At 52.6% G+C, this 26078-nt stretch overlaps 9 protein-coding genes across 9 annotated transcripts; 4 read left to right on the forward strand and 5 right to left on the reverse strand.

The window, feature by feature from the left end:
- Positions 1 to 227: 227 nt before the first annotated feature.
- Positions 228 to 5876, forward strand: CC1G_04002 (hypothetical protein; the record flags this gene model as incomplete). Its single annotated transcript, XM_001831059.2, has 14 exons — positions 228 to 482; positions 886 to 1265; positions 1321 to 1470; positions 1520 to 1680; positions 1737 to 1797; positions 1850 to 2181; positions 2230 to 2315; positions 2367 to 2440; positions 2494 to 2740; positions 2792 to 4052; positions 4108 to 4166; positions 4217 to 4782; positions 4835 to 5266; positions 5327 to 5876. The coding sequence occupies 14 exons, from the start codon at positions 228 to 230 to the stop codon at positions 5874 to 5876; spliced, it is 4614 nt and encodes a 1537-aa protein (XP_001831111.2).
- A 358-nt stretch (positions 5877 to 6234) lies between these two features.
- Positions 6235 to 7792, forward strand: CC1G_04003 (hypothetical protein; the record flags this gene model as incomplete). Its single annotated transcript, XM_001831060.1, has 7 exons — positions 6235 to 6534; positions 6595 to 6783; positions 6844 to 7232; positions 7300 to 7397; positions 7447 to 7500; positions 7557 to 7703; positions 7755 to 7792. The coding sequence occupies 7 exons, from the start codon at positions 6235 to 6237 to the stop codon at positions 7790 to 7792; spliced, it is 1215 nt and encodes a 404-aa protein (XP_001831112.1).
- Positions 7793 to 8259: 467 nt separating this feature from the next.
- CC1G_04004 (hypothetical protein) lies at positions 8260 to 12748 on the forward strand (the record flags this gene model as incomplete). The annotated part of the gene is made up of 6 exons (XM_001831061.2): positions 8260 to 8304; positions 8359 to 8383; positions 8448 to 8716; positions 8766 to 11834; positions 11888 to 12504; positions 12562 to 12748. 6 exons carry the CDS (start codon positions 8260 to 8262, stop codon positions 12746 to 12748), a joined length of 4212 nt encoding a protein of 1403 aa, XP_001831113.2.
- Positions 12749 to 13107: 359 nt separating this feature from the next.
- On the reverse strand, positions 13108 to 14339 carry CC1G_04005 (hypothetical protein; the record flags this gene model as incomplete). The annotated part of the gene is made up of 3 exons (XM_001831062.1): positions 13108 to 13439; positions 13493 to 13637; positions 13695 to 14339. 3 exons carry the CDS (start codon positions 14337 to 14339, stop codon positions 13108 to 13110), a joined length of 1122 nt encoding a protein of 373 aa, XP_001831114.1.
- A 1150-nt stretch (positions 14340 to 15489) lies between these two features.
- Positions 15490 to 16747, forward strand: CC1G_04006 (hypothetical protein; the record flags this gene model as incomplete). Its single annotated transcript, XM_001831063.1, has 3 exons — positions 15490 to 15565; positions 15623 to 15706; positions 15774 to 16747. 3 exons carry the CDS (start codon positions 15490 to 15492, stop codon positions 16745 to 16747), a joined length of 1134 nt encoding a protein of 377 aa, XP_001831115.1.
- A 471-nt stretch (positions 16748 to 17218) lies between these two features.
- CC1G_14783 (hsp78-like protein) lies at positions 17219 to 20216 on the reverse strand (the record flags this gene model as incomplete). The annotated part of the gene is made up of 12 exons (XM_002910759.1): positions 17219 to 17375; positions 17443 to 17995; positions 18046 to 18193; positions 18248 to 18397; positions 18456 to 18748; positions 18802 to 19077; positions 19137 to 19307; positions 19357 to 19458; positions 19511 to 19661; positions 19715 to 19788; positions 20009 to 20072; positions 20130 to 20216. 12 exons carry the CDS (start codon positions 20214 to 20216, stop codon positions 17219 to 17221), a joined length of 2226 nt encoding a protein of 741 aa, XP_002910805.1.
- A 154-nt stretch (positions 20217 to 20370) lies between these two features.
- On the reverse strand, positions 20371 to 20630 carry CC1G_14784 (hypothetical protein; the record flags this gene model as incomplete). The annotated part of the gene is made up of 2 exons (XM_002910760.1): positions 20371 to 20441; positions 20495 to 20630. The coding sequence occupies 2 exons, from the start codon at positions 20628 to 20630 to the stop codon at positions 20371 to 20373; spliced, it is 207 nt and encodes a 68-aa protein (XP_002910806.1).
- A 414-nt stretch (positions 20631 to 21044) lies between these two features.
- On the reverse strand, positions 21045 to 22948 carry CC1G_14785 (hypothetical protein; the record flags this gene model as incomplete). The annotated part of the gene is made up of 8 exons (XM_002910761.1): positions 21045 to 21253; positions 21315 to 21448; positions 21545 to 21737; positions 21791 to 21849; positions 22004 to 22028; positions 22113 to 22155; positions 22360 to 22433; positions 22879 to 22948. The coding sequence occupies 8 exons, from the start codon at positions 22946 to 22948 to the stop codon at positions 21045 to 21047; spliced, it is 807 nt and encodes a 268-aa protein (XP_002910807.1).
- Positions 22949 to 23338: 390 nt separating this feature from the next.
- CC1G_14786 (hypothetical protein) lies at positions 23339 to 25442 on the reverse strand (the record flags this gene model as incomplete). The annotated part of the gene is made up of 11 exons (XM_002910762.1): positions 23339 to 23347; positions 23615 to 23768; positions 23843 to 23917; positions 23982 to 24005; positions 24069 to 24088; positions 24312 to 24330; positions 24438 to 24467; positions 24557 to 24585; positions 24831 to 24880; positions 24922 to 24972; positions 25031 to 25442. The coding sequence occupies 11 exons, from the start codon at positions 25440 to 25442 to the stop codon at positions 23339 to 23341; spliced, it is 873 nt and encodes a 290-aa protein (XP_002910808.1).
- Positions 25443 to 26078: the final 636 nt, after the last annotated feature.

A 26078-nucleotide genomic window follows, 5' to 3' on the forward strand; every position in this document is an offset into this window, starting at 1 on the left:
TCCTAACTGTATCTTTTGAGGATTCGGGGCTATGAAAACTGGCACCTTGCCAGTTCTCGATACTGACACTCGATACTGACAAGGATCAGAGGGCCCTGAATTCTGCAACGATCCATCGTTACACTCAACCTTTGTGCTGACTGAAGTTCGCTTAGTCGCTATATGAAGCTTATATTCGACCATTTCAGCTCTTGAGTGCGGAGGCTCCTTCCTGAAGTTATATCGGAATGGAGCCTGGAATTTTTCAGTACGTGATGACGTTGCAGCGTCGTCCCCCTCGCATCTCGCTATACTCCAAGCACGTTGGTGCAAAGGAAAACGCGCATGCTTATTATCAGGATATATTGCTCACACTTTCCTGGGTTTCCTGTCACTGTGAGCGCGCCTTCGCATCTCGACGCAAGGCGCGATTCGCGTTGGCTTCGCCCCCGGGATGGTGGGTTGCCCAGAGAATGACACAACGGGCTCAGATGACTCATATGGTGCGTTTAAACTTCTTGAACAATGATTAACGCCAAACTGGAGTCTTCTGCCCCTTCTCCAGGACACGTTCTTGTATGAGGGCAGCCCTTGAATAGGGGCGTCTTTCCTGAAACGGAAACTCAAAATTGATTGCACGTGCGTTGCGGGGCTCGAAGCCGATGATTGAAGATGAATCACATCTTGGCTTCCTGACGTCTCTATCAAGGCTCCGAACGGCGACCTCGGATTTCTTCCTGAACGTTCATCGCTGGTCTTAAAGTCGCGCAATCGCCCAACGGCAAAGGTAGCAAGACTCGCCGTTCTCGATAACCTCTGTACTTCGTCACCTCGAGCGGTACAGAACCTCCCGGACAGTCCGACTGATACGAGAGAGTTTTCGCCAACTCTTTCGAGGTCGTTCAGTCCTTCTACACCGTCTGCATGACCTTGGCTCATGATTACTTCAACACCCGAAATTTGCAGCAGTTCCAGCGGTTGCTCGATGGCGGACTTAACGACCGGAAGCAACAAGCTGGGAATGGTGCATCTGCTCAGCCGAGCACCAGCGGGGCCAAGTCGTGGAACAAACCCAGCCCCTTAGCCACGATGACACCGCCTGTGGACGTCAATGCAAGAGATTGGCTCGGTCGAACCGTACTTCACCTCGCTTGCTCCGCCGTCGAGAATGTCGAATACGTCCGGGCGTTACTCAAGCACCCCAATATCAACGTCAACGTACCTGATACGGAGAGCCATTGGACGCCGTTGCATCGAGCACTTTACCATGCGAATCTTCCTGCAGCGTACGTTACCCCCTGTCGTTTACCGTACATTTGCTCAAATTGGCGTCACCTTCAGCCAAATGCTTCTCCAACGCTCCGATATCGACATCTCCCTCAAGGATTGGGAGGGCTACACGGCATTCGACCTATACAATTCGACAATCAACGGGACCAATCCTGACTCTCGCCAGCTGAACGCCGAGTTGTTTACTTGGGGAGCGAATCGGTATGTAGCACGATCGCGTTCAGATTCTTGAATCTAATCGCTACTTCAGCAATGCCGCACTCGGACTTGGGGATGGAAATGACAGGAGCCACCCTGACCAAGTCATCATCCCAGGGAAGGGGAATCCAGAAGATTTGAAAGACAACAAGCTCACCGAACGGTTCATTCCAATTTCGATTCGCCAAATTCAAATGTCAAAGCTCCACACAGGTACGCCTATCGTAAATCGCCTTGGTGTAAAGCTGACAGGCCTACCTTTCTCCCAGCCATTGTAACTTCTGAAGAGAGCGGGAACCTCAGGGTCTGTGGGTTTGGCAGTGGTGGAAGGTGCGCAGCCAACCTTAGCGGCCGGTATTCATCTTACCGACATCGTTCGAAGACTCGGTCCCGGACAACACACCCAGTTCAGCCTCAAGCCCTTACCTCAATTCAGCTACACCATCACACAGGTCGCCTTGGGCCAGGACCACACTCTCGCGCTCACCAAGAACGGCGAGGTTCTCAGCTGGGGCTTGAACCACTTTTCGCAGCTCGGCTATCCACTAGAGCTGACGGGTGGAAAGTTGGAAGAACCGATTCAACCAACGCCGAGGAAGATTCCAGGGCCTTTGAAGAAAGAGACAGTTATCGGAATCGCAGCGTCGAAGAAAGCTTCGGCGTGTTGGACGCTCGACGAGGTCTTCACCTGGGGAACGAATGCTGGGCAGTTAGGTGAGTACTCGAGGCCGTGCTTCCTTGCTCTGATCTAACCGATAGTAGGCTACGACAAGAATGCCCAGCCTGTCCAGGTGATTCCCCGCAAGGTGACCAAGTTCTCTCAGCCAGTCATCGCTCTGGCCCTCTCGGTGAGTTGTACGTCCTACTCAACTTGTAATCTCTGGTTTATATGGAACCAGGACAACGCTATGGCTGGACTTTTGCAAACGCAGCAGGTTGAATGCATCTGGAATGACCGCCATTACCGAATCAAGTACGTTTCCTCTCTGCGCTCGGTCCTCTGCGCGACGCTTATCACACTGTCAGCTTCCCCATCCACGCGTTCCCCTCCGAGATTCAACCCTTCCGACCACGACAAGCGATCAAGGATTTCCACATAGCGAAGGTGACTTGCTGCGGGGATCTATTTGCCGCCCTTTCCTCGAACGGCGAAGTGTTCACATTCTCCCCTCCTACCGATGGCGGAGACGGTGTGGATGGTTACCACCATAAGGGTTCTCCGTTCAAACCCCAGCGTGTTTGGGCGCTGCGGAAGAAGTTTAGCTCAGTCAGGGTACGCTTCTTTCGCCGCGCCTCTTGGTTCCAGTTCACTAATCGCTAGCAGGATGTCGCTATGGGCGCGGAAGGCTCCATAATCATCTGCACCGAATCAGGGCATACCTATGTCCGTATCCGAACTGGAAAAGGAGGTGGAAAGAACTTCAAGTTCCAGCGCATTCCACATCTCCAACGCGTCACCCATGTTTGTGCCAACAGCACTGGTGCCTTTGGAGCACTTCGTGTCGACTTTAGGCCCAAGAAGATCGACATTCAAGGGCCTTCGATCGCGGAAGACCTCTCTCGAGTTCAACCTTATCGTCTTCCCTTCCCTGCGGAAGCTGTCCCTTCCGGACATCGCTTCCACCCGACCGTCGTCGATGCCCTGGATGAAGCTGGCCGGTCAAAGACATCGATCAACGTCCCTGCATTGTCGCTCGACGATGACAACTATATCGATGAAGATGGCGACGACGCAGATATTGAGAAGGACATCCGAACGCTTCAGGGCTTTATGAACATTATCCAGAGAGAAGAACGCAAGGTCAAGGCTGCCAAAGGGAGCCTGAAGTATGGTGGAGTTGCCCTTCCGCACGGCGCCGATACGCTCATTTCCATCGGCACAATCCACGTCCCGGCACACAGCGTTATCCTTGCTGCTCGGTCGACCGTGTTGGATGATATTCTGTCGAAAAGGACGACTGCAACGTCCAGTTCCATTTCCATCGTCGTTACTCGACGTCTTCCAGGACCGGGAAACGGCGTCTCTAACCTTACTTCCCTCGCCTTCTCGGGCATCCATCCGCTCTCGCTCCTTATCATCCTCCATTATCTCTACTCCGATGAAGTCCTCGCTATTTGGGATCGACGCGTCTATAGCTCCTTAACCGATCACGCCTTGTCAACGCTGAAGGTGGACGTCGCGGAGATCAAATCCGACCTACGCACCCTGGCTGCAACCTTGGAGTTGCCCCATCTCTCTCAAGTTCTTCAAGCACCTGTGAAACGTCCACCTGCGCCTTCGCTGTCGACTGACCTATCCGCACTATTCGAGAAAGCACAGGGCTCGAAACAACGACGTTCTTTGCCTTGTTCGCCCGACGTGGTCTTGGAGCTGAGAGATAAGGAAGTTTGGACGTATTCCGTCATCCTCCGAGCGCGATCAGAGTTCTTTTCGTGCTTGTTGGATGAGGATACGTGGACGCGGAAGAGGTGGGGTCAGGATGGCGTGTTGAGGGTTGATTTGAAGCATATGAGGTGGCACGTCATGGAGTTTGTGCTCAAATTCCTTCTCTGCGGGAAGGATAAGGAATTGTTCGATGTTCTACGTGAGTGGAATATGCCTTTTCTTCCTCTCTCTCCTGGTGACTAAACCGTTTTCAGCGTTCACCGAATCGGTCGATGATGTCTTGGAGTTTATGTTCGACGTTATGGCCGCAGCGGTACGCTTCCTCCTCAATGCAGCTTTCGTCCCGTCCTGATGCACTCCTAGTCTGAGCTCCTCTTAGATCGGCTTATCCTTATCTGCTCGTCGGTCATCCTAACGTTCCTCGACATTCACAACTGCTGTTATATCCTGTCCGAAGCCAGTTACTACCATGCCTACCAACTCATCAACAGCGTCCAAGAATACATGGCGGCCAACATGGAGTCTCTCCTCGAGATGGGGATGTTGGATGACCTGCCATACTCCCTCGTCAAGCAGCTCTCCAAGTTCATCAAGGAGCGACAACTCGAGAAGTCTTCGTTCTCGAGGACGGATGTTTATCTCGATGGGTTGCTGGCGAAGCATTGGGATTGGCTTGAAGGGCAAGATATCCCAGTTCCTTATGTGCGTTCTGGGAAGCAGCATCCGTCGAGGGAACTGGCGAAGACGAGGCTGTCTCCCCCTGTTCCTCCGAAGGAGGTACCATCTACGCCCTCTAAGCAGCTCAAGATCCCAACTAGCGCTGTACAGCGTCGACCATCGGGAGACGATCTATTCGCCATGGATCTTGGTGAGCCCGCTACCCAGCCAAGCCAATCTTCGACTCCCTGGAAGGTACCCGACGCTCCTCGGTAAGTTGTTTTCATTAGGAGTATGGTTGGCATCCCTCACCGAACCGTTTAGCGTCGACATGAGGGCGTTGATGGCTGAAGCTCAAGAATCCAATCGATCCATTGCGCCTCCGATATCTGCAAGCCCCAGTCGAGGGCAGACGCCACGTACGACGTCAGGACCTTCGACTATCAACGGTCCAGGGTGGAAGACTCCCGGTCCTTCGACGACACCTCTCACTCCGTCTCGGTCGTCAGCATCGCAAGGTCCTTCCTGGAGACAGCATGCATCACCCCAGCTGCCGCCTCCTGCTTCCGCGACACCCCCCTCAGCGACACCAGGTGCTGGACCCTTGGCACCAAAGGCGGCGCCTCCTTCACCTTCTCCGTTGAGGAGCAAGGCTTCGAAGCCGACGACACCGCTGGCACCTTTGCCTGGTATGGGCCCGACGTTTACACCTACGAAGCAAGCCGTTTCGAAGTCTTCTGGCATTCGTAACGTTTCGTAAGTGTTCCAAGGTTCTCACTTTCAACCTTTTTTGCTGAATGCTTCTGCTCCTAACAGTGGTGGAAAGGCGTGGACTGCTCCGCCCCCCGAACCTGTGGTCGTTACTACCAATTCCAAGGCCGTCTCGTTTGCTGCTATCCAAGAAGCGCAGCAAACTCAGCATGCTCCCGTCAAAGATCGGCGGTCGCTGAAAGAGATTCAGGAGGAAGAGGAGGCGTTGCAAGCTGAAGCTGATTTCCTGAAGTGGTGGGAGGCGGAGGAGAACCGGGTGAAGGAGGAGATGGCTGCTTTGGAAAAAATCAACCAAGGTGGGCTTACGAAGGGGGAGAGGGGAAGCGGTGGTGGCAGAGGAGGCAGAGGGAAGGGGAGAGGAAAGTCGGAGCATCATCGACCACGGTCGGGCAATAAACCTCCTGCGACTGGTGGGTCTGGAGGAGCGCCTGCGGATGCTGGGGAAGGAGGTCCTTCCCGGGGCGAGGGTGAGACTCAAGGGAAGGGAAAGCCGACTAAGTCGAGTAATCCGGATGATGGACAACCGCGACGACATCGACGACCACCCAAGAAGCAGGCCCAGGGACAACAGGCCGGCCAGGTCCCCTCGAGCTAAGCGGCGGACTGTATGTTTATTGTGCATCTTATAGGACTAAACACACTGTAGAACAGAGCATTATGTTTAGACATGTATAGGTTCATTTAGGTTTTTCTGGCACACCCAGTTAAAAAACCTCCAATTTGTATTACATAAGCGCACACATAAATACTTCGTGTCACGATCACGTGTAGACGCGTCATTTTACGCGTCATCTTTCGTGGGAATTCTAGGTGCTATATCAACCCCCTGTTGAACGCGATGGTCTCTCTTCATTGCTCTCTCCTCGACCAAACTGAAGCAAGGTTTGACCTAGGATAGACCGACACACTCATACCTACGGATACTAGTACGACATACCCAGCATACATTTACCATGGGCCGTTTGAACAGACGACACTACAACCTCAAGCACAAGACCGCTGCGCAGAGGGCTGCTGAACCCAGGGAGAAATCACCAGCCCCTTTGGGCGTTGGACCTCTACCTGACGGTGGGCCCTTTGGGGGTCCTGGGGACCCCAACGACCCGGAATACAACCCTGACCACCCACTTTATTGGCGCTTTGGAACCAATGCTGGAGGGATGATCCTCCGCATGAAGAAGCACTACGGGGAACGCATGAATAATGTTCCATATAAATACCTCAAGTGGTGCTACAAAAACTTGAAATTTGCTGTGAGTAGCCTTCGACGCTGGTTAGGCGGTTGAATGTGGTCCTTATTTCTCGCTTCATAGTTGACGTTCCGGAAGGCATTCGAAGCTTACGATAAGGGCCTCCGGAATTGGATCCAGGAATTGGGTGGTTATGGTGATATCCTCGTTCCTATTGGGAAGACGTACAAGGGTCTTCCTCTGAAGGAATGCCGAGACAAGGAGTGGATGGAATGGCTCATGGAGAAAATGACTCCCGCCTACAAAGAAGATGTAAGTATTGCCTGCAAGTACTGGAGCTCGCTCGTAGATGGTTCTAATCATATACGGCAGCACGAAATCTTCTTCCTCGCCATAAAGGTATGGCTCGAGAACCCCAACCATCAAGGCGTTAAACGAGATGTTGGCGAAAGCCTTGCCAAGTCCAGGTTTAGAGATGAGCACTGGTTGCTCTCTCCGGACGAGTACGATCTCGACTTGGCGGAGGATCTGAATGTTATCCCGTGCACTCTCGAGGATATCGGCGAAGTCGATGAACACGGAAACCTTGAGGGCTTTATCGCCTCTGACTCACAAGACATTGTGTATGAGTCTGATAATGGCACTTCTGTGGACTCCTTGTCGGACCTCGATGCGAAAGCGGAGAAGGTCGCGGCGAGGATTCGTCGAAACAAAACTGGTCAGACTCCTAGGAAATCTCCGAAGAAGAGGGTTCAACGTCGGTATGTCGCGTTTCGCTTGGATTCTCGTAAGTAGCAGCCAAGTTGACGTGTTGTATTCTCTCTGCAGCGATGTAGAATCTGACGGTGAGGCTACGGAGTATTCCTCCAGCGATGACTCGTATCAAGAGACAGTCGTCGCCTCGGATGACGAACCTCCTCCAAAGAGTGAGTATGGTCCTTTCTTTCGGGTAAATATGCTCATTTTCGGTGCCAGCTCCGAGAGCGAAAGCTACGAGGCGTCTTGTCGTCTCTGATCAGGAATCCAGTGGTAAGGGTTGAGACCTATCGCTCATGGTAGCTGAGGCTGATCAAAGGGGATTTCAGGTGATGAACTTCCTTCAGTTTCACCCTTGAAGCGTGGAAGGAGTGCTACGAGCAGCACGCCGGGTAGTCAGGTTTCGCGGTCGACCCCCAAGAGACGAAAACTGGATTCCCCTGAGAAAACTACGAAGTACGCCAGGAAGGGCCTAGGTAATTATAAGTGCTTCATTTCACGCCGCATCGTTTCTGATATCTTTGTAGATGGTTCGCCACTTGCCCGCCCTCGCCAAAAGGCCTGAAATTGGATTTTGGCACAGTGAATGACACTGATGGAACTGTCCTGGGCTGGATTCAGGCAAATGCTCCATCTGCGGCTCACTCTCTGTCTAACGAGTAACCGTGGTGGTTCACTGTACTAGTAACGCTTGTCCAATATCTAATTACATTTTGATTTGCAATGTCTGTTGTCTATCTGGGATGGCGAACCTAAAGTACAGAATTGTTTTCCTTGTGAGCCACCAACGTCTACTTCCACAACGCCAAGAGTTTGTATCACCTGCCTCTCGACCACCATCATCGACGCGATATTGATGCCTTGATGGACATTCAATGGGCATCAATACCGAGCCCTGGTGTGGTTCTGGTTCTGTGTGGTTGAAACTCGCCGCAATGTCAATCTAACAAGCATCCGGCGCTGGCTCTGGGTTGCAATAAAAAGCCCCCCTCCATCCCTCGTTTCCCTCTTCCCATTGCATCCTTGTAACTCATGGGCAGCCCTACGAATAGTCCCAGTTCTGATGACACGAAAACGGTGAGCGTCTGCGCATCTGCTGATACAACTTTGACTAACCGCCATTTTCTGAAGGTCATCGATGAGGGCGAATCATCGAGTATGTATTTTACCTTGTCGTGAACGCCCTTACGAGCTGTTCATACCATGTTGGGACCCTCAAGGCAAGGACGAACTAGAGGGAGCTCTGTCTCGCGTGAATGAGCTCTTGGACGAGGCCACGAAAGAGATGAACGATGATAGCCTCGCAAATGCGATCGTCGCGTTACAGCAGACCATCCTTAATGAAGAAGACGAGGAAGCGCTGGCGAAGGCTGAAGTTGTCCTGACCAAAGCCCTCGTAACCCGGTTCGCTCGATATGGATGGGCGGGTGACTTGGATGAAGGGGTAAAGCTTTTGCTGATGGAGAGACTAAATCCATCCTTATTCATCGTGAGTGCCTCCCACACTCAACCCAACGGCGAACTCTGACAATACACAGGATCAATTATGGACTTTATCTGGTCCACCAGGCAAGCACTGTGCTGACAACGTCTCCGACTCTGCCCTCGAGACACTCCGGGAGTACCGACGATCAATCGACATTCCCAAGCTAGAGACAGCCATCGTGATTGCCAACGAAGCTCTCGCTTTGTGTCATGGTGCGGCCGACAGTCGAGGCAAACTATTGCTCCGGACTGGCAATGCCCTAGTTCTGAAGTACCTGGCGTCCGATGACGGGGAAGACCTGGATCTAGCTGGGACGGTTTTTCAAGATGCCAGGCGGGCGTTCAGAAGTGGCGACCCAATGCTCTTCATCACCCTTCTCAATCTCCAACATATTGCATGCGTCAAGTTCGTGGATTGTATCGGCGAGGGGTCAATGGAGGTGCTGGATTTTCAGTTGCAAGAGGATATGGATGCCGAGGACGGAGAAGGGATTGACGCGTGCATGTTGGGATCAGAGCTGATAGAGAGTGATGAATCCCTGTTAGATGAAGATATCTCATGGCTCCACCATTCCCTATCATTCCGACCGCCACAACATCCAAGACGCTGTGAGATACTTGAAATTTGTGCCATTGTCCTCCATAAGCGATTTGGCTACAACAACGACTTGTCCGACCTGGAAGAGTGCATCGCACTGCACAGGGAAGCCCTCTCGCTCCGCCCTGCAGGCCACCTCGACCGGCCCCGCTCACTCAACAACCTGGCAAGCGCCCTTGGCACTCGGTTTAGACGCCAAACAGACACCCGCGACCTGGAAGAGTGGATCAAACTCGACAGGGAAGCGCTGGATCTTCATCTCCCACGCAATCCGGACCGCCCCCTGGCACTTAACAACCTTGCAAACGCACTTCGCACCCGGTTTGAACACAACGGTGACCTGTGGGACGTGGAAGAGTGCATCAAACTTGACAGGGAGGCCCTCTCGCTCCAGCCTCCAGACGACCCTGACCGCCCCCAGCTGCTCAACGACCTTGCAAGCGCGCTTCGAACCCGGTTCCAGCTCACGGGCGACTTCCGAGACCTGGAAGAGTGCATCAAGCTGCACAGGAAAGCGGTTGATCTCCATCCTCCAGGCCACCGCAGCTGCCGCCGTTCGCTCAGCGACCTGGCAAATGCGCTTCGCACCCGGTTTGGATACAAGGGCGACTTCCGCGACCTGGAAGAGTGCATCAAGATGCACAGGGAAGTGCTTGATCTAGACCCTCCAGACCAACTCAACCGCCCAGCATCTCTCATCAACCTGGCCAACTCGCTTTCCACCCGCTTTGAGCATAAAGGCGACTTCCGCGACCTGGAAGAGTCCGTCACGCTGCACAGGGAAGCACTTGATCTCCACCCTCCAGACGACCCCGACCGAGCCACATCACTCAAAAATTTGGCAAACTCGCTTTCCGTCCGGTTTGAGCACACAGGCGACTTGCACGACCTGGAAGAGAGCATTTTGCTGGACAGGGAAGCGCTCGATTCTCACCCCCCAGGTCACCCTGACCGCCCAAGCTCCCTCAACAATCTGGCAAACTCGCTTGACACCCGCTTCGAGCACAACGGCGACTTCAGCGACTTGGAAGAGGCTGTCGGGTTGCATAGAGAAGCGCTCGGTCTCCGCCCTCTAGATCACCCCGACCGCGCCATCTCACTGGACAACCTGGCAATCTCCCTTTGCACCTGGCTCAGGCACAAGGGCGACTTCCAAAGCCTGGAAGAGTGCGTCACATTGCACAGGGAGGCTCTCACTCTCCGCCCGCCAGGCCACGCTGACCGCGCGGGCTCGCTTAACAGCCTGGCAAACTCGCTTTCCACCTGGTTTGATCACAATGGCAACCTCCATGACCTGGAGGAGTGCATCAAGGTGCACAGAGAGGCGCTCAGCCTCCGCCCTCCAGGGCACCCTGACCGCCCCCACTCGCTCCACAACCTGGCAAGCGCTCTTGCTACCCGGTTTGAACACACCGGTGACTTCAGCGACCTGGAGGCATGCATTGCAACCCTGCGGGAGGCCCTTGATGTGTATGCACGGCCTGATAATACTTTTGGAGTCGAGTCGGGTTCCACTCATGCTTTCGTTGATCATCCTTATTGGCTTCGGGTAGTTGGGAACCTCGTGAACGCTCTCACAATGAAGTACCGGGCCACCGGCGACAAGGATATACTGGATGAAATATTCCAGCTTTTCTGCTCTGGAGCTCAATCCCATGGGTCCTCGCCGCTTCGGAGGCTACGCCATGCTAGGCGCTGGGGCTCAACTTGCCGAGAGTTCAACCGTGCAGACGGTGCGCTGGAAGCTTACACTTACGGCGTGGATATGCTCCCCCAGTTAGCCTCTCTCGATCTCACGCTGGAACAGCGACAGAACGCCCTCGTCCATGCTAAGGATTTGTCGAGGGACGCAGTACAGTGTGCGATCGAGCAAGGACAGTTGGAGACCGCTGTTGTCTTTCTCTCTACGGCGCGATCGGTTTTTTGGTCCCAAGCCCTCCAATTCCGGGGACCTCTCGACCAACTGGATGCCCTCCATTCCGATTTGGCGGTAGAACTGCGCTCCGTCACTCGCCAACTGGAGATAGCAACCCACGAAACCCCGCGGTCTCGCTCAATCTCGGATAAAGGATTGTCAAGGCGTCCATACCTTCTCGCCCAGAAGAGAAAGGAGGTCCTCGCACGGATTCGAGCTATCGACGGCTTCCAAGATTTCCTCCTCCCTCCTTCCTTCGCCATGCTCAGGACCGCCGCCAGGGATAATCCTATCGTCTTCCTTAACGCGAGCAAGTACGGCTGTGACATCCTGATCCTGAAACAGGATGGCACTTTGCATCGCCACCCTCTCGCCACTGATCTGGAGCAAATCACTGGTTTTGCAGACGCAGTTCAGCAGTTGTCGCGAGGACAGATAGTGGGCGCACAACTCCAGCGCAAGATCGACAGCTTGTGCGAAAGCCGAAATACGCGCCTGCAACTACGTCGTCGAAGCAGACGCACGGCTGAAGATGACTTTAGGCAGCTTCTGGAGATCCTCTGGGATGTGGTAGCGGAACCGGTCATCAGAATTCTGGGTGTGCAGAAGGTACGGTGCTTCTCATCGTCTGTTTACCCCAACTTCGCTGATCAGCCTGTCAGACTGACAACCCAAAACGAATCTGGTGGTGCCCAACAGGTCCATTCGCCTTCCTTCCTATCCATGCTGCTGGTGTCTACTCCGACAACCCTGAAGCATCCGACTGCCTATCCGATTATGTTGTTTCTTCTTATTGCTCTTCGCCGCAAGACCTCATAGCCCCGCCGCCAACACCAAATCTTGACTACGAAATGCTCGTCGTCGTCGAGCCAGGAGATTCAGGGCCCCGTACACTCAGCCTCCCATTCACTATGGAGGAATTGAAGAAGATCCAGTGTCGAATCCCCCACGAACGACATTTGGTTACCCGCGTCGGGTCAGCCGACACTCCCTCCAGTCCCGACGCAATCTTGGGTCACATCAACACAGCATCTATCGTTCACTTTGGGTGCCACGGGTCTCAAGATTTCTCGAATCCTTTGGATAGTTCGTTAATCCTCAGTGGGGGTCGTCTGACCATGGAATCGTTGATTCGAGGTTGCCGCACTTCCAATGCTGCTCTCGCTTACCTGAGCGCTTGTGAAACTGCAATGGGAGACCAAGAACGCCCCGATGAGTCTCTCTCTCTGGCTGCGACTATGCAGTTCGCCGGGTTCCGCAGTGTTGTCGCAACTATGTGGTAAGTCATCTCACCCCTTCGGCGCGTAAAGAATTTAACCGACGGTCGCTGCATCAGGTCAATCCACGATGAAGATGCTCCCATTGCAGCTGATATTTTCTATCGTCATCTCTTCCGTCGTGGAACCGCGGCCCCTCCGGATATCACTGACGCAGCGTATGGTCTACATCTTGCTGTGAAGAAGCTGCGCGACCTTGGGAAGCCTTTTCACCAGTGGGTTCCTTTCGTCCATCATGGTATTTGATTTTACTTCGTGGATTGTTTGTATCCCACGAGTCCACTACCGACCAGCAACATGTACCAATCGTTGGCATATCCGCTGTATAGCCGTTGCTATATACATCCTTCTCTTCTAGCATCAACAATGTACGGTTACCCGACACACCGAACCAGGAACCTTACAACGTTGATCTCAACCAAACCATTGCCAATGGTTTGGTTGAGATCAACGTTGCGATCTCCATCGTCCCATGGACAAGCCTTCGTACAATGGCGCTCTCGGAGGTATGTTCTGTTGAATAACATTTCAGATGGGACTTGTTCCTAATGTAACTAGCACATTTCCTGGACTGTAAATGTACAACGTTGGTCTGGCGGGACCACTCACAGCGCGGGGAAGGCGTCAACTAGGGCGGCCTCCCAGGCGTCGTAATGATCTGCAAGGACAACCGGGTCAGGTTGCTCAACATGAATGAATTCGCCTGTAACGCTGGCCAAGGTAGCATCCGTCGTGCAGTGCGTTGGTGGGATCCTGCCATTCACAACCCTCCCGAAAATATTCTTGGTCGCAGTGAGTTGGCAATCGTTGGCTGTGCTTGGAAGACCGTGAACGGTTCCGGGGAGTGGGGCCATGTGGACATCGAGCGCTTCTTTCAAGCGCCGAACGGGGCGGATAGTAGCACCGTGGTACCACGCGTGAGACGATGCACCATTCCCTATGGTGAAGGTGGGTCGAGTTACTCGATGCGAAGAATACGATGGGCCGTACCAGGACCACTTGACAAGAATACGTCATAGTTGGGGCAGCTGACTTTCCTGTGCCATTGAATATAGGCACAGTTGCTGTTGGGGCAACCACCCTGGTCGATTTGCCATTCACGAGTAACTAAAAGGGCGTCATGGAAGGGTTCATCCTTAACACGAAGGTTCAGATCAGTTTGATGTTCTCTTAACATTTTGGGTAGACTTACATCGTCGTGAGAAGGGTCAGTCTTGTAGTAGGTGTCGTTAGGGTTGCTAGGAGTAGCACATGTAGAGGAACTGCTGGATGCCATCCGGTGTCTTCCAGCGACGATAAGCGACTTGGCGCCGACGCGTTTGAACAAGGCTGCTGCTTGCAACGGCGTAGTCTTGTCATACACCGGGTGAGGTGCACTGAAATGAAGTGCCCTTTGGTGGTCCGCATCGTTCGCAGTGGTGATGACGAAGCCCCATCCGCGGGCGAAGACGTTGGTGGTTCCGCTGTAGGTGTTCGTCTCTGAGATGACACAGAACGACTTCCCTCCGCTGACGGATTCGGTGAAGAGGCCAATGGTGTAAGTTCCTCCGAGGCCTGGGACGTTGATGGGAGGGCTCGGGCAGTCGCCATCGACGTTAAGTGCTGTCTCGACGGCTGTACGCCAGGCGTCTAGTTCCCCAGCTCCCGGCTGGGCGACGCTGTAGTCGCCTGCTCCACCAGGATTGTAAAATCCGGCAGGGACCGTGTAGCCTACGAGGCAGGTCACAAGGTCCTCCAGGGTGGCGGAGGTGGATGTGCAGGTTATGGCTACGCCGTGAGCGAGCCTCGCGGTGAGGACAAGGGCGAGAAGAAGCTTGAGAGAGGAGAAGAAAGACATCGTTCAGTTGATTAGATTATGTGGCTTGTGTTGCTGAGAACGACAGCGGATGCTCAACTTATATAGTACTGAATGCCTCACTTCAAGGATGGTCGGATAAAGGTTCGTGGTACGAATCTGTGCCTGACTCATGGATTCCGTGAAGTAACGCAGGGTGTTCGTCGACCGCAGCGGACTATGTGTTCGCTGCGTGAACATCGGCGGGTGCCCTTGAATTCATTACTCGTTGCGCCGATGCTTAATAGCTAATCTCATCAGAAGAGTCCTAGTGCCTCCGAGAGGTATCCTCTGCACTAGGACCTCTAAGACCGGCATTGCATTCCTGTAAAGGAAATGCCATAGCTCTTTTGGGAAATCACAGCCTAGCGGATGGATCGAGCGCATCCGGTAGGGCTTGCGGCCGCAGGGGAACTACACTCGTACCTTGCGAATGACCATTCCCCCACGTAATGCCATGGCAAGTCTTGCGCGGGTGTTCCTAGCCAAAAGCTGTCTACATATATTGGGCTCGACAGGAACAAGATGGCTATCGACTAGGGATGACCTAAGGGCAATATGAGTCAAGTATGCGTCAAGTCCGTCTATTTCATCGGAAGCGTTTACTTGTAATAGATAGAGTAAGTCGATCGTGAGCCAGCATCTGTCCTTTGTAATAAAGATAGGGTACCCTAATCGACAGAGGAGGTTTCGCCTACTCAGCATTTTGCCAGTGGAATAATGTTGCGCGCCCACCGTTCTCGACCCATCACCAATGGGCATTGGGGCCTATTGATCATACCTCAAAGAATGTGCACAACGGGATATGCCAGGTCTCGGATGATCTCTGTCGTCGGTTAGAAGCGGCTTTCTTTTCGGTGCCATGTGTCCATCTGTGGGCGCCACGAACGGTTGCTCCATCGATAGATCAGAGTGTCGAAGCCGACTACCTGCCTTGTACTTTCAAGTCATCACCCTCAGTTTCTCCGACAGTGAGAGTAAGGCATTGTGGGTAACCCCCTTGTACTCACCACATCACGCGCGAGAACAAAAAGACATGAGGCATCTGCCAGAAGGCAGTGCTTGACCGTTATCGATTGGCTTGGGCGCTAACCCGTAGAGCGTGGAATATTCCGATTTCCTCCTGCTCAACAGCTCCCTTCACCTCGCAATCATGCCTCTTTTTGAGGGGGCGACCAATGTCTCTATCACTGGCGGCAACTTCACTGATAATAGTGGTAACGTGTATAGTAAGTCTTGCAAGCTGCAGTAGCGGCTCAGGAATTTGACTGAAGGAATTGTTGCAGACTTTGCACACAATGAAGTTAGGGTACAGCAGACGATTGAAAATCTGAACAACTATGGAGCTATGAACATGGCACCCGTGTACGGTAAGTATCTGCACCGATCGTCACAATCGCACGTCGCACTAGCAGACGCTGAGTTCTGCGATGCAAGGGGACCTGCGCCAGAACGTGACTCCACGGCGACCGCCCCCACCGAACCGGCCACGAACAGACCCTGCTCCCGGTTACCCTCAACCCCGACAGCGACCCCCATACAGGCACGGCCAGAGCGACCCCACTTCCTACCATTCTTACTATCCGGGCGAACGGTACCGGCACGGAGCGCAAGCGTATGACCCCATGCCGCCGGGAAACGCACCTTATGGACCAACAGCATTCGACGATCCTGATGCCACCTACAATGACCACGGGGATGGGACGAATGGCTATTATCCAGCAGACAGGGGCCCACAGTCTCATAGAGCGCAGGAGTACTTAAGCCCCTACCCACAGCATGGATGGCCGCCGACATACGGCGACCCCAGCTCCCCCCACCATCGACGATCACGCTCTGCCCAAAGCACCTTCAACCGCGATCCAAGTCGAAGCCCCAACATACGCTCATCCGCCAATCATGCCGGTAGTTTGAGCGACGACGATCGGCCACCAGAAACCAGCCCCCCCGTCGAGCAAATGGAAAGACTTTCCTTCGACGATGTCTATGGAGACCCCTCCCCGACTCCCCCTAACGCCAGCATGAACGGCGAAGGGGACAGGTCAAGCGAACGTGAAGAATCCGAGGAGCCTGAGGAGATGCCACGATCGAGGAACAGGATGAACCACAGCCCGTCGCCGCCAAGTGCGAGCTCGAGCTCTCACCGCCACCCTCCTCGCAACAACGCACGGTCCCCGCAATATCCGACTTCCTCCCCCTCAAGCCCAGGTTACAGTGCATTTGGCCAGCCTAGTGGGGGCATGGTCTCGTCGTTCCCGTCCGGCTGCAATCGTTTTCGCGGTTCCAGAGCCGCCGACGTTCCAGCAGGGCGGAGGGTCTTCCAAGCTGCAGCCCAGGAATTCAACTTCTTCCCTCGCAAGCCTGAGGACAAACAGAAGCCGGATGAGCACTCCATTGGGGTGGAAAGGTAGTGGCTCTCCTGAGCCCTGCGCCTGGTTGCTGAATCGCGATTCACGATCATGACATGCCCAATCCATGGCCACGACCTACTTATCCTATCTCTGCTCATTTTTGTATACCCGATACCCATCTGCGTTTTTCTGGCTTTCGTCTGTTTTCTCGCTGTCGTCGCTATATGTACTCTTCTTCAATATGCTACTTTTACACCGTCGCTCTATACCTTACGAACAACTCGCGCCACACATCTCCCAGCTCGGACTGAGGCTATATTACCGTCAATTATATGTATGTACGTACAATAAAGATACAAGGAAAAAGTGCAACAGAAATCATTAAAAATACATGCGTCTGGATGGGTGGGGGGTGCTGGTACAGATGGAGTGGAGGTTGGTGTCTAGGGTGTATGTGTGGGTACAGAAATGCAGTTAACCGAAAGTACTGGCAGTTCGACTATACGGCCATCATCTCGTCGAGCCAGTCATTTAGTTGTCCTCCTTGTCCTCCTCCGTGAGCGGCGGTTGTTCTACGGGGTTGACTTCAGAGTCGGGTCGAGAGAGGGTAGGATCGGGGGGATGATTGTCCTTGATATTGAGGGCATTGGCGTCCTCAGAAACGGTAATGTGAACGGTATCACCATCCCTACACAATCGATCAGTCAGCAGCCAATTCCAACTTGGAAACACTGAGAGAGCAAAGGAGAACTCACCGAATAGTACCCCTCAACAGCTTCTGAGCCAACGGGAACAGCAAATCCGTGCGCACAATCCTAGCAATGGCACGAGCGCCATACATATCCGAGTAACCAGCCTTCGCCAGCCACTCCTTCGCAGCAGCATCCACATCCAACGTGATACGACGCGACTCCAAACGCTGCGCCACATCCTTCAAACGAAGATCAACTACAGACAGGATGGACTTGCGAGAGAGCTTGTTGAAGACCTGGATGGAATCCAACCGGTTGAGAAGCTCAGGAGGGAAGTACTCGTGCGTCCTCTCGATCACTTCCGCCCTGGCTTCAGGCGTGACTACGCCGGTTTTTGGGTCGCTGGCAGTGGGGTTGGCCAGGATGTCGCTGCCGATGTTGCTGGTCATACAGATGATCGTGTTCTTGAAGTCGACCTTTCTGCCTTGACTGTCGGTGATCGTTCCCTCGTCAAGGATCTGGAGGAGAATGAGCGCGACGTCCTTGTGGGCCTTCTCCATCTCGTCCAAGAGGATAACGGCGTATGGCTTTCGGCGGACCGCCTCGGTTAGTTGACCTGGATCCCAGTTAGCCAAGAATCGTAGGTCGTAAGCCTGAAGTACATACCTCCTTCCTCGTAGCCAACATAACCGGGAGCAGCGCCAATTAGACGCGACACGGTATGTCTGTCGTGGTACTCGGACATGTTAATGGTGATCAAGCCTCTTTTCTCGTCGTTAAACAAGAAGGCAGCGAGGGCCTTGCAAAGCTCGGTCTACGGGTGCCACCAATCAGTCATTGAACAGACACATGACGAGCGGGAGCGTACCTTGCCAACACCGGTAGGACCCATGAACAAGAACGAGGCGACAGGACGGTTGGGTGCTTGCAGGCCTGCTCTCGAAATCCGCACCGCATCGCTGATGGCAGTAACGACATGATCCTGGCCAACGACCCGAGCCTCGAGTGCCTCTTCCATCTATTGAGGAAAACAGTCAGACATCATGAAACGCGGAGTATAGTTTCGAAACACCCACATGAACCAACTTGTCACGCTCACCCTTCAGCAAGTTCTGAACCGGGATACCTGTGGCCCTGCCGACCACCCTGGCGATATCGTTCGAGGTGACCCGGTTGTGGAGCATCGACAAGGGACCTTCAGGTTCCTCTTCGGTCTCGTTCGGGAGCTGCCGTTCCAGCTCTGGAATCGTCGCGAAACGAAGTCGGGAAGCCAGCTCATATTGACCCTGTCTTTGTGCAACTTCGAGTTGGTACTTGGCGTCTTCGAGGCGTTTCTTGGTGTCCTTGATCTTCTCGAGACGTTCGCGTTCTGACAGGACGGTTTAGATAACCGTTAGACTACGGCCCGAAAGGGATACGCACCGGCGTGCCATAACTTGGTCAACTGATCGCCTTCCTCCCGTTTGATCTTAAGGTCCTCTTCAACCTTGTTCCTCCGCTCCACACTGAAAACATCCGTTTCGTTCTTCAAGCTTTCCAGTTCGATTTGAAGGGTCATGATTTCTCTGTCGAGAGCCTCCAGTTCATCAGGCTTGCTTTCTTGGGCGAGTCGGAGAGCCGAAGCGGCCTCGTCGACGAGGTCGATGGCTTTGTCGGGGAGGAAGCGGTCGGAGATGTATCTTGCGGAGTAAACAGCAGCTAGAAGGGCGGGAAAGGTCAATACACGCGCTTGGGGCCTTCCAAGCGACAGAGCGTACCTGTGACAAGCGCGCCATCCGATATTTCGACACCATGGTGTACTTCGTATTTGGGCTTCAAGCCACGGAGAATGGAAATGGTTGCTCCAACGGTCGGTTCATCAATGGTCACTGGTTGGAATCGACGTTCGAGTGCAGCGTCCTTTCCAATAGTTTTGCGGTACTCGTCAGCTGTAACGAAGCGTTAGCTATGGCCAAAGAATGCAATAAACATACGTACGAGTCGTAGCTCCAACCAATCGAAGGCCTCTCGCCAACGAAGGCTTAATCATCTGCCCTCCATCCACACTTCCTTCGGCCTTTCCGATATTGAACAGAGTATCTACATGGCGAGATTAGATTCACAAGACTGATAGAAGTAAGGAATGACGCACGAATTTCGTCGATAAAGCAAATGACGTTGCTGGCTTCCTCCTCAATGTCCTTAATAAGTGCCTTGAACTTCTCCTCGAACTGGCCTCGAATTCCAGAGCCTGCTACGATGGCGGCGAGATCAATCGACAGCACACGCTTGTTGTGTAAAGACTAGACGTCCAAAGTGAGCCCGTGGACAATGGGTGTGTAAGAGAGCTGCGTACCTCTGGAACTTCCTTTGCGATGATACGGTTAGCGAGGCCTTCGACAATTGCTGTTTTACCGACACCAGGTGGGCCTAGGAGCTAGGATGGAATTGAGAACCGCATCGCATGGTTATTGCTCGGATCGAACGCACCACTGGATTTGACTTTGTCCTGCGAGACAGAACTGGGAGAAGGTTGGTCAATTCAATGGCAGGTTTGCGTGGTCGTTGCATAACATACTTTGAATAGTCCTTCGGATTTCTGTAGTTCCATGTTAGCCTCTAGTCGATGCTGCAACAAGAGAAGACATACCGTCATCCCGGCCAATTACTGGGTCCAGCTTTCCTTGTTTTGCCAACTCCGTGAGATCAACACTCTGTTCAGACGAGGACAGGTCAATACAATACAGTAAATAGAGGTAAAATACACGCACAAATTGCTTCAACGCCTCTCCCTTCTGGTACTGCTGCCCAAAACTGAGCCCAGGGAATCCTCCCCCTGCTCCGCCTCCCGGAGGCATACCAGCATACCCTCGTACACTTCCAGCGCGATTCCACCTGAGAACAGGAATACATGCCGATGGTGTAACAGCCAACGGCCCAAGACGCGTCCTAGTTCTCGTATACCTGACAGCTACAGTCGAGAAAGCGCGTCCTGAAACCTCTGCCCCTCGACTACCGCCCAACAACGGCAGCCTCTGAATCGGGACTTTGCTGGCAATCCTTTTCGTTGCAAGCATTGTAAGCTGGAGAAATTTGTTAACACGCTAGCGATGTATGTCGGGACTATAAAACATACCACCGACACCGTTTCCAGTCGAGAATTTGCCAGAAAGCGCTGGTGATGACGTTGAGAAGGGAAGCCGCGGCAGCGGTTCCGGCACGTCAATCAAATTGATGACAACATTGCTCTCGGAATCTTCCAGATCCTCCATGTTCGCCTTACGCTTGGCGCCCTGCACTGGTGCACTTTCATTGCGTTTTCACGCCAAAACTTGGGGAAAGGACGCACCAAATATCGTCCCAGACACTTAGATACAGTCGTTTGACTTGGTACAACAAGGGATAAACTTCAAACTCATTACGTTCAACTCAACCAAGACTTCCAAAACAAAGAACAGAAAGGAGCCAAACTATACAAAATGTAGCATATCATAAAAACCAAAAAGCGGCTGCATAGAGTGCAAAGTAGCCAATGAGAACCGAAAGAATGGTAGATAACCGCCCATCAGGATATCGTCTATCTACAGTGAAACCAGAGTCCAAAAGCAATGGGGTCGTGGCGCGCGCAATATCCAAATTGAAACTTGAAAGAGCGGGGGCGCAATATGTCCCGAGGTTAGTCCCATCTAGATCGTATACCTAAAACTGACCGCCTTGTCCCCCAACTTCCTCTCCTCCCGAATAATCTCGGCGTCTAAAACCAGATCAACCCCGTCACCCGCCAAACCCTGTTTTTCCGCCAATTTGTATCTTCGTGCATTGATGAGTCTGTATCCCACGACCGCAATAAGGCCTGAGACGATCCCGAGTGAGATTACGATGAGTTCGAATCCGACTGTAGGGAAGTGGATAATGGATTAGATAGATTGGAGGTGCTGTCGAGAGAAGGAACTCACATCCAGGCAAGAACCGCGGGCTATCCTGCTTCCTAAAAACCATAGGCGACACCAACCCACCCACATTCGCAAGCGACAGAACCAGCGCCATCGACAATCCGCGTTTATAGTGACCTGAATAGTTGTTTGCTTGCCTAAAAAGGTTTCCATCATCAACCCTTGAACTCAAATTGCTCCTGCAAGGTCTTGGAGAAAAGGGAAGACGAGTGCGATGAGGAAAGGAGACCCACCAAGCAGCAACACCAGGGACACCCGCATAACTCCCAGTAACGCACAAGAAGATCCCAAAATACTTGACCGAAACACGGACGTTCATGAAGTTGATGGCATAGCCGATGAGGCCTATCAGAAGGGACGCCAGAACGAAGGGAGAGCGGATACTGTGCTTGTCGGCATAGTAGGAAAAGACATTGATCACGATCGCTACATGAGTTGAGGTAACGGAGCGATGAAGAGGACGAGTGGATATCACTTACTCGCGAGGACATAAGGGGGGATGGAGAGCAACTGGGTAATGGCGGGAGAGTAGCCGAACCTAACCAAACACATTCTCAATCAGTCAACGAGCCGATTTTGTGACGATGAGGAAAACCTCACGCGTTGATGATTGTCCTACACCCGTTCATCCAAGTAGCCGTGGAAAGGGACGTGTGAGACTAACAATATAGTGACAGCCAAAGACCACCTACGGGGAGAAGAAAGTGATCCCATATACTGCAGGTCATAGGAGAATAGACACGGAGTCAACGAAGGTCCAGCCCCTTCACTTCGTACGACGTATTAAGAAACCGAACTTACAGGAGCACACAAACGCGAAGCTCATGCCAACAAACGTGTAGAGCTAGAACCAAATAGCACCCGCATGTCAGCAAGCCACTCGAGTCATCGGAATGTCGCGGATAAAGTCTGACAAAGGGTTAAAGAAGGAAGCGAGGAAGAGGACGAATAGAAGAAAAGGCAAACTCGAGTCAAATGAGTGCGCAGCAAACGAGGGTAGAATCAAATCCAAGTAGAGGAGAAAACGGAATTCACGACCACTACACACCTGCCAATCGGACAATGCAGCCCAAACATGCCTCGTCTCAAAGTGCTCCTCTTCTCCAAGAGGCGAGCCTTGTTCTGCAAAAGAGTTACATTAGTTTCGATTTCACACCAGTCGAAGGAAGGAGCAGGCGTGAGTCCGAGTGCGGAGTCAAAGATCAACTTGTCAGCAAAAGAGGGAGAAGAAGTGGGGCTCCAATCGAAAGCCCACGACCCGCTGAGATCCCCCTCGAATCTGGATTCACATATCCACATCCGTGTGTTCTCGCGAGAATCATGGAGCAAATACCAAACAGGACACGAAGTCCCAGAAGTGGCCAAAGTTCATACCAGAACAACCAAAACAGAGCGAAAAAAGATCAAATGAAACAAGTGAACCTCGAAGAACAAGCTTAAATTTTAAATAAAAGAAACAGAAGATGAAAAATGAAAAATGGAAACCAGAAAGCACAGCGTTGGGATGCCAGGGTTATGTATTCTCGCAAACTTAAAGGTGGACCAGGTAGAATCTGTGAGTACTCACTCTGCGAATCCAACACAAACATCCGCTCTTCTTCTGTCAGGAATCCCGCTGTCGCCGGTAGATCTACCATCACTGCAGTGTGCACAAGTCACAAATCGCAAAGAAAAACGGCGGTTAGTTATTAGTCGTAAATCATCGATGAAGCCGGGACATCCGCCAGAGTGGGGAATGCAGCGGCAGAGCGCCAATCGCGGCCTGTGGCCTGCCGTGCTTCGCAAATCTCAGGTCGCAACTCGAGATGCCCGATCCGAGTCACGGCGCACGAACGCAGCACGAACGAGGCCGTGACAACGCGGCACGGCACCCGACGCGGTCGTATTTGACTTCGACTTGGGCATGACACCGAAGACGAAGACATCGGTGCACATATAAGATCCGCAACGCGAATGGAAATGAAAAAGGGAGAGTGAAAAGAGGATCAAATACTCACCTAGGAACGCGATAATCCCAACGACAACAGTCATCCCTCCTTCAACGATCTACAGTGGATCATGAAAATCAGCAACCAGTTCATCCAAAGGACGGTGTGAAATGACTGAATTGATGGGGGTTGAATAACGGCGGCGGCAGCGGAAGAGAGCGGAAAGCGTCAACTTCAAGTCAAAGCGGGAGATCCGCAACTCGATCCAATCCGCACGCCGAAGGCGTCCCCCGAATGCGTCCCCCGAATGAGTAGTGAACAGACGAAAAGCTCGAAACCAAGCGCATGGGATGGAGGATTGAGAATCAGACTCACGAAAATCCACGACCACCCTCTCATACCACTCAACCCATCCATAAACCCGATAGCGTACGCCAAAAGACCGGAGAAGGCCCCCGCCATCGAAGCTGCGCCGAAGAAGTAGGCCATGCGCGTTTGGTACATGTTTCGGGGGTACCATAGGGAAAGGCTGCATTGAAGGATGAGTTAATACCATGCACAAGGCTATGTGGAACTTGTACGCATTTATTCGAGGGAACTCACTAGTAAACAACACCGGGGTAAAACCCAGCTTCAGCTGCTCCCAGAACAATTCGTAGAGCCAGTAGTTGAGGGAAACTAGTGCCCATCCGTCGTCAGTCCAGTTCAAGTGCGTACAGGAATCAAGGAATGGCTCGCGTACTTCTTGACAAATCCCGTCACGAGACTACCATATCAAAGATGCATCAGTTTCGAACTCACAGTGTATCAAAAGGCATAGAGGACATACACAACAAGCCCCCAAAACACCTGCATACGCCCAGGTCGCCCAAGTCCATTAGACAAGAATTGGTTCACGATTTGATTTTCGTGTATTTGATTCGTATTCGAATTCACCGAGACGGAAACGCAAGTAGAAACCAAAACGGAAGGTGGAAGATCAGCATATCACCCGATAACATCGTGACATCGCGAGAAACAGACTACCGTCACCAAGTCGTTCAGGGTAGGTAAATGGATGAAGGGGACTTACAGTGAGGAATGGGAGCCATCTAGAGAGTCGAGGGAGGTAGATTGGCATGAGCATGAGCAGGCGATCATCAATTCGATGTAAGGGCAAGGCCAATTTTCAGTGAAGGATTGAAGGGCTTTGACGTACCGCGAAGGTCGAAACTTTTTCAAGAGCAAACTGCAAACGACGTGAAGAGGTGGTCAGACGGAGTTCCAAGACGGGAAGAGAGTAACGCGACGGCGATTGGTATGCTGAAGGTGACGTACTTTGAAGGGACTTCGAATAAACAATAAGGCTATTGAAGCGGATGGAAGGAGTGATGTCAGATAAAGCTTCACAACCCCCAGCCTCCATCGGCTCGATTTTCGATGCGTAATGCCTTCGAGCCGAAGAGCGTCGACAGGAGACGGGGGACGGGAGACAGGAGACGGGAGACTTACAATGAAGAATAGAGTCTAAAGGGAATAGTAAACCGAACGAAAGAGAGACGATTTAGATGAGCATCGGATACTACTGTGTGGAAAAAGCGAAGCGACTCACGAGTGCAAGGTTATACTGGCTCCCCGTCATATTGAGTTCTTCCTCCAGTCCTTGGAGCCGCGCGTTGCCTAACCATTAAACAGAAACGCACCTTCGTCAGCGATAGCGACCTGTGCGATGATGTCAAACGCACCGATGTTAGCTGAAGAAACCCGTCAGCACTCACCCAAAGACCCAAACCCACAACTCAAACAACTCACCTCGATCCATAAACGAAAACAAATACATCACGGTCAAAATCGGCAACAACTTCAAATCCACCTTCCTCCACAACCTCCTGCTATCTATCTCTATCTCTTTCTCTATGCTTCCCCCCTCTGGTAGCCGAGTGGCCGCCTGGGCCTCGTCAACGACAGAGTCCGACTCTGCTCCCTTCAACCCCTTCTCGATGATCTCTAGCTCGGCCTTGGAGGAGCCGACGTCGGTTTTGGAGTCGAGGTCTTGGAGTGAGTCCATCTTGGAAGAGTGAAGTTCTGTCTTGGAGGGGGATTCGTGGAGGTCTGTCTTGGAGGCACGAGAGGAGTCGAGGTGCTGCTGTAGTCCGGATCCTGCTTTGATGCTTCCAGCAGGCGAGTCCGAGTCTAGGGATCCGTGTTCTGCTTTGCCCGTCATCGTATCCGCGGCGAGGTGAATGAAGGTGTAGAGATGATGGTCTACTGGGTTGAGAGTGGGCGATGGTCGCTGGTCGATGGTCGGAGACGTGCACAGGTATAAGTCGCCGGTATACGTCGATAGATGAAACGAGAGAAGAAGGGGCCTGAGTCGAACTAGATTAAAATAACTGGGAGAACAAGGGAGGAAGCGACGAAGAGGAAGACGAAGCGAAGGATAGGAGGGGAAGATAAAGCAGAAGCGGTGCGGTGAAGCTCGACAAGTGGGCTCAAAGGAAGAGGGGCACCGGAGATTCGAAGCTTCACGGAGTGGAAATAAGTAGTAGTACCGTAAGTAATGAAGTATGGGGGGTGGTAAGTAGGAAGGGACGAAGAGTTAGCCGCCCTTTGACCCTTTATATACTTGTGAATTGCTGCTAAAATATCAATTCTCCTCCCGGTATTTAAACTGGCAGCAGACAACGGGAGAGGAGTCAAAACCGAAAGGTAAAATCAAACGCGGAAAGGAATCCGAATCGTCGATTCGAAGGGGTTCCTGTATGTATCGAGATTCTGGAATCTGAAATCTGTGGAAACCAAACCCAACGAAAGAAAAAGAAAGGAAAAGAAAACACGGCGGAGCGGAAGGGGAGGCGTG

The sequence above is a fragment of the Coprinopsis cinerea genome (genome assembly GCF_000182895.1).
Source record: "Coprinopsis cinerea okayama7#130 chromosome 7 map unlocalized cont3.7, whole genome shotgun sequence".
NCBI lineage: Eukaryota > Fungi > Basidiomycota > Agaricomycetes > Agaricales > Psathyrellaceae > Coprinopsis > Coprinopsis cinerea.